This window comes from Rhagoletis pomonella, unplaced genomic scaffold (assembly GCF_013731165.1).
Source record: "Rhagoletis pomonella isolate Grant_MI unplaced genomic scaffold, Rhpom_1.0 Rhpom_scaffold_00001, whole genome shotgun sequence".
NCBI classification, from domain to species: domain Eukaryota; kingdom Metazoa; phylum Arthropoda; class Insecta; order Diptera; family Tephritidae; genus Rhagoletis; species Rhagoletis pomonella.
This window is the reverse complement of record NW_023458555.1, coordinates 63,564,918-63,572,047: the sequence shown is the minus strand read 5'-3', so window position 1 is coordinate 63,572,047 and position 7,130 is coordinate 63,564,918. Positions and strand designations below refer to the sequence as shown.

Here is a 7,130-nt window from a genome sequence, read left to right as displayed (position 1 = left end):
AATGGGTCGGTATGACTTTAGTTGGTCTGCTGGTTTTCCCCCCCACATTTGGAATGTAGCGGGCCGTCACTTCCTGCCATTGTAGTGGAAGGGACCCCACGCGAAACATGCTCTGAAAAGAGGTATCAGGAAGGGTAGTAGTCGGGGCAGTCCCTTTTGGGGATTAGCTGGGAATATGCCATCCGCTCCAGGTGCTTTAAAAGGCGCTGAGGCAGATATAGCCCATATTATTCTATCCTCGTCGAACAGACCTTTGGCGATTCTCCAATCCTCTGCGCGTGGGCGTTTTGTCCAAGTCTGCGTGTGGATCGTTATGGTTGTTTTCAGTGGCAAACAGTCAGGAAAATGCACCTCGGCTAGCAAGTTAAGGGATTCCATGCAGCTGTTCGTTAAGGATCCATCGGGTCTTTTCAGGAGCCCTAACTCATTAGTGTGCGTCTTTGCGAGGACTCTGTGGATTCTTGCGCTTCCCGTAGGTCCTTGATCCCTGTACAGAAAAGAGCCCATGAGTTCCTCTTAGCACATCTAATATCTTTATTGTACTCGGTGAGGGCAATTTTATACCTTTCCCAATCACCGGTTCGTTTAGCTCTGTTAAAGAGCTTCCGGGTATTTGCCCTAAGTTTGGCCAATTTGTTATTCCACCATGGAGTCTGTCTGTTGTTAAGCTTAGTGACTTCTGGACAGGATTCATGGTAGGAATTCACAATGGCTGATGTCAGATCTGAGCAGCTAAGTTCGAAATCAACTAAGTCATTTACCTTTCGCTTGCACCTTTTCAGACCGTCCTGCAGAAGTGCATCGTATAGATTCCAATCTGTGGTTCTTGGTCTTCTGTAGGTGGTAGCAGTTGGTAATGTGATTTCAATTTCAAAACGGATGTGCATGTGATCTGATAGAGAAATTTCTCTGGCCACTTTCCATTTTTTGAATTGAATTACTGAATTATTGAAAAAAGGAGTGGATAGAGTGAGATCTAGAACCTCTTCCCGTATACTGTTCCTAAATGTGGGGGAGTTACCTACGTTTAAAATTTCTAACCTATTAAGGCTAATAAATTCAAGTAAGTACTCACCTCTTTGATTTATGTTACTGCTGCCCCATATGCTATTGTGGGCATTAGCGTCACATCCCACGATGAGTTTATGTCTGCCACAATAGTCCACTATTTAGTCCCTGTAGTGGCAGAAACTCGTAATCTCTGGAGTCGCCGGGGAGGTACGCTGAGCAAATTATTAGCTCATGCGTGTTTTCTCCGAGAGATGGGCTCACCTTAACTGTAATCTGGTCCTTATTGGTAAATTCTGGAATGAGAAAGCCGTTGATATGATTAGCTATCATCAGGAAGGCGCCAGGTCGTCCTTTGTTGAAGGAGTCATCGAATAGCTTACCTGGTAGTCTCTTTATCTGGTTTCCATAAATGTACGGCTCCTGGATAAAGGCGATGTCAAGGTGATCCTCATAAAACGTATGTGCCAGGACCGCTGAAGCCGCCTTGGCATGTTGTAAGTTTATTTGGATGCACCTTACTACCATATTAATTTTTCGAGTCATCCGGCTGGTTACTCTTCCTCATCCACTTCTGGAGCTTCGTCCCATGTAAGCGGCGAGTCGAGTGTGGACCCTTGCCAGCGTTGGTTGGGCGGGCATGGGAAGTGTTACCTTTGCCTGCCTTGGGTGTACGTGTCGACGCCAGTTTAGTAGAGCGGGCATGGGTGTTGCCTTTGCCTGCCTTTGGTGGCTGAGACACCTCCAGGGTAGAGGAGACTGCGGGAGGTTTCGCGCTCTCGCCACTGACGCTAGCCTGATCAGCGCTATCGCCTTGCCTGACCTGTTCCGCACGGTCCCGAGACGGAGCATCGTGGACTTCCGTGCAGTGGGTCTTGCGAGATGCCTGGGCTGCTGCTCCTTGGCTGTCTCTGTGCGATAGGTGACTTGCTGTCGGCCCGTCCCCCTCTATGCGTAGAGAGATCTGGCCAAAGTTGAGGAAGATTTTTCCACCCTACGCCGCAATCCTCTCCTTTGGCTTCTCGTCCACGGAGAAATTTACCGTCTCTCCCCTTTCTCATCCCTGAGAGACTTTATAAAGCGCCAACCCGCAAAGTTCATGGCCACTTTTTGTGTGGCTAGGCGCTTCATAAGATGGTCCGCCGGTAATGCGTCATCAGGTGGCACGTTAGCAACACAGACAAAGGTCATGGGAATATCATTGCCCTGTGACACCTTCAGATCTGCGCCTGGGGACGGCCCAGCTGTCACAGCAACGAGCCAACCTCTTGTCTCCTTGTTGTGGCAAGTGAGCGAAAGCCAACCATCGCGTACCACACTGCTGATGAACCCAAGACTCACATTGAGGTTTTTGGCTTTGTCCATCTCTGCGAGCAGACTTCTTATCAGCGAGATTTCCTCCTCGCTTAGCTTAGCATCCGGGTGTTTGGCATTAGTAATGGCAACCTTGCATGCCGCCGTGATGTCCATGTAGGACACCTGCTTCGACATGTCGGGTTCATTGTCCTGAACACCTGGATTCGTAACTACTTCCACTGGAGAAGTGGTTGTATGGGAGGCCTTAGCCTTCTTGGCTGACTGCCGAAGGTCATTGGGCGAGTAGATGGTGCATCTGCTTCGCTTCGAGGAGCTAGGTCCCTCTTTTGTCGCGTCGTTGGCCCTTAGCTCCTTGACCTTCTTGTAGCGCTCTCTCTCCATCTCCTTCGCTTTGGTAGGTTCAATGCCGTCCCTGTTCAAAGCACGTATTCTACGCTTTGTACGCGAAGTACTCGAACTTCTTTCGGTTTTCCGCTGTTTCTTCAGCACTAGTGTTCGTAGACGCCTTAGTGCCAGGATCCTGGCTATCGCCCTACGTGATTGTTTCGAGTCCCTAATCACGTTACGCAGAAATAGTGGTAGAAATAGGTGAGTCTAACCTGAGTGAGGCATTAAGTCTCTGCTCAAGGTCATTCTCAGACCTAGTGGGTGAACGGAGTAGAGAAAGTTCCTCTGACTCCATGATGTTGTTATACCCGAGCGCACTTGTGCACAAGGGTATTATAACTTTGTTCACATAACGGTTGTTTGTAACAGGCAAAACGAATCGAGATAGATATAGACAAATGTATACATAAATGATCAGAATGAAAAGAGAAATCGATTAAGCGGTAACTGTCTGTCCGTCCGTCCGTCTGTGCACACGATAACTCGAGTAAAAATTGAGATATGTTAACGAAACTTGGTACGTGCACTTCTTTCTGTCGTAGGACGGACGGTATTGAAAATGGGCAAAATCGGACAATAACCACGCCTACCTCCCATATAACGGTAATTTTCAGAAATACGAAAACTGCGATATTTTAGTAACTACTGAAGAATATTCACTCAAAATTGACATTTACAATAAGTTTTAGACGAGAAATAAGAATATTATAAATTTTTGGAAAATGGGCGTAACCACGCCCACTTATGGTTACATGTGTATATCTTGGTAACCGCTGGACCAATTTCTTCCAAACTTGGCACAATTGGTGGCCTTGACATAACCTACGAAATGGCCGAAAATTTTTAAAATCGGACAATAACCACGCCCACATCACATATAACGGTAATTTAGAGAAATACGAAATCTTCGATAAATCGGTAAATATTGAAGCTAGTGTATTCAAAATTGATGCTTGCAACAATTCCTTATCAAGAAATACGTTTATGATAAAATTTTGGAAAATGGGCGTGGCACCGCCCACTTATGATCATACATATATATCTCGGTAACCGTTCTACCAATTTGTACCAAACTCGGTGTGGTTATTGTACTTGCCACATAGAAGCAAAACTCTGAAAATTACTAAAATTACGGCCGCTTTTCATATAACGGTAAATTTCAGAAATGCTTGAAACTTCAATATTTCGAAATTTAAGGACGCTAATTTACTCAAAATTGATACACCCCGGCTTACCATCTATCTAATACTTGCGCCGGGTATTTAATGTTCGGCTCCGCCCAACTTAGACTTTCTTACTTGTTTTTATTTTCAATTGTTATTTCATCCATAAGTTTATTTTTTTAAATGGGAAGAAGGTGTCGGTCCGCCGCCCCAGTGCTCCCTTGTGATGGTAAGGCTGTTTATGATGTGAGGGCGCCCGGTATCACAAAGGAAATGCACTTGCGATGCACATGTTTCAGTTCCCAGCACCATTCAACCATCGGAACGCTTTCAATTACCTTAGTTTGGGAACGGGTATAAACGGGTTTCACCGGGCTTGGGGCCGTCTATGGCAGAGTTTAAAGTATGGGATTGATTTTATGTATCACCATACCAGGTTCGATTACTCTTCCAAGAACACTTCCAGCGATATGCAGTACAAAAATTCGGTTTGTATAGGAGATGCCACTCCCCATTTTCCAAAAACAACAATTTTTTTCCATGAGTACGCGATTGATTTCGTATATCTTCGTACGAAGTTCCAGTACCCTACCACGAATACTTCCAGAGATATGCAGTATGAAAAATTCGGTTTGTATGGGAGGTGCCACGCCCCTTTTTCCAATAGCCCCAATTTTTCATCATTACTATGCGGTTGATTTTATATATCTTCATACCCAGTTCTAGTACTCTACCATGAATACTTTCAGAGATATGCAGTATAAAAAATTCGATTTGTATAGGAGGTGAACGCCCCTTTCCCTATAGCCGCAATTTTTCTTCATGACTATGCGGTTGATTTTATGTATCTCCATACCAAGTTCTAGTCCTCTACCATGAATACTTTCAGAGACTTGCAGTATGAAAAATTCTCTATGTATGGAAGGTGCCACGCCTCTTTTTCCAATAGCCCCAATTTTTTCTCGTGACTATGCGATTGTTTTTATATATCTTCATACCAAGGTCTAGTCCTCTATCATGAATACTTTCAGAGATATGCAGTATGAAAAATTGGATGCGGTTGATTTTATATATCTTCATACCAAGTTCTAGTACTCTACCATGAATACTTTCAGAGATATGCAGTATAAAAAATTCGATTTGTATGGGAGGTGAACGCCCCTTTCCCTATAGCCGCAATTTTTCTTCATGAGTATGCGGTTGATTTTATGTATCTCCATACCAAGTTCTAGTCCTCTACCATGAATACTTTCAGAGACTTGCAGTATGAAAAATTCTCTATGTATGGAAGTGCCACGCCTCTTTTTCCAATAGCCCCAATTTTTTCTCGTGACTATGCGATAGATTTTATAATAAGTTTAATTTCTTAAAAGTAAATTTAAATAAACTAGTTACACATGCAAAACTGTAGCAGCTGAACACATAGTGCGGGTCATTTTTGTTTACAAGTTCCTTGCATAACATTATGCTATTAATACTGTCAATCTTAAGTTTATTTCTTAGTTTAGTTTTTATCAAAGAAAGCGTTGAAAATTTGCGTTCTGCAGCCGCAGAGGGGAAACTTTAACAAAAGAAGTAAAACTGGTAAATCTTCTTTAGAAACTACCTTAGCTGGTGTTATTATTTGTAAAAGTTTTATATCTTCACGCTTGAAATCAAATCTTAAACTATATTCACATTACAGCATAATTTACTTTATTTCGATCAAATTACTTCACATAAATCAAGTAAGTTCACGTTTTCTTTCATCATTTCTATAGCTATGGGATTAACATGTTTACCTTTACGCATTTTTTTCAAATTTCCGCAACAGTGGGTGCTAAAATAAATTAAAATTCTTTTTTTTTTCATTTGGTTCTTGATTTATGATAACTTATATCATTTATATTTAATTTACTGACGGATTTTAGAAAGCGGAATTACTTGATTTCTGCAAGATTTGCCTATAAATTACAAATGAGCTATAAATTACGATAATGTGAACATGCTTTTAAATTTATTTGGTCCAAAAACTTATGTAAAAGTATGCTCACATTATCGTAATCTACGACTCATTTGTAATTTATAAGCAAATCATGCTGAAATCAAGTAATTTAGCTTTGTAAAATCTGTCAATAAATTAAATAGAAATGAAATAATTTATCATAAATCAAGAACCAAATGAAGCAAAAAAGATTTTTCATTTATTTTAACAACACTGATGAAGAAATTTGAAAAAATGCTTAAAGATATTCAACCAAATGTGTTTTGAAATCAAGTAATAACCACACACTCGTACGTACACGCAAGGCATAACAAGGTAGAAGTGATTTCGACATTTCTCTCTTTTGAACTGCGACTGAAATGTCAACTCTTAACCCTATACTATTGAATTTTTTTTTTTTATATAAATTTTCAATTGAGAGCTGTGCGACTGATTTTAAATACATAAAATGAAAAGGAATTTCGAGCGGTGCGTTGTGTTTGTCAAGAGCCTGGACAACAAACTTGTGCGTTATTTTAAACCTTCGAATTGTCAACGGTGGGCAAATTGCTGCGATGTTACATTAGGAGACTCTTCACGTGTGGTCGTGACTTTATTTGTTGCCTATCGCAGACGAGTATTTCTAAGTGGACGCGTTTGGTCCCAGGTGCAGAATTTATCATATCGAATATGAAAAGAAAATCTCCCTTTCATGTACATACATGGATAGGCCAAATTTCAAATAGTGGTCTGATAAAACCTAAACCAGTATTCCTTGTTGACATAAAGAAAATGAAAGTAATTTTTAATAAATTGAATGGAAAGGAAATTTCGAATAGCAAAAATTTAATTGCCAAATTTTTGAAGTTAAGTTCTGATGTAAATTTAGAAGAACCAAACTTTTTTTTAATGTCTAATATACTTAAGAATTAAGTATTTGAATAAAAAAATAAATGCTCAAAAACATTAGGATAGTAAAAGCAATAAAATTGTCAAAACGGTTTTATAAATGAGTGCGTTTCATTAAGCTGATTCTAATGAGATTTTAAATAATTTCATATTTACAAAAACTTTCATTTCAATGATCAAATATGGTAAATGCATAACAAAGGGTTTATTTCTTTGTTTACATTTTTTGACATAACTGTCAGGTATGAGAGAGCTCGACTAAATTGTCACTTCTACCTTGTTGAATATGCCTGCGTACACGTGCTATAGAAATCATGACAGAATTGACATTACTTTTCATAAACATCTCAGCTTTCGTTCCAACAAAAACGTCAGATATTTTA

At 40.5% G+C, this 7,130-nt stretch overlaps 1 protein-coding gene across 1 annotated transcript in view; it reads right to left on the bottom strand.

Annotated features, from left to right (window-relative positions):
* LOC118755962 (tyramine/octopamine receptor-like) overlaps positions 1–2,706 on the bottom strand; it is a 159,788-nt gene extending 157,082 nt beyond the window's left edge. The window contains exon 1 of the mRNA XM_036490777.1: positions 2,097–2,706. Coding sequence (XP_036346670.1) covers positions 2,097–2,706 — 610 coding nt within the window. The remainder of the gene's footprint in view (positions 1–2,096) is intronic.
* Positions 2,707–7,130: the final 4,424 nt, after the last annotated feature.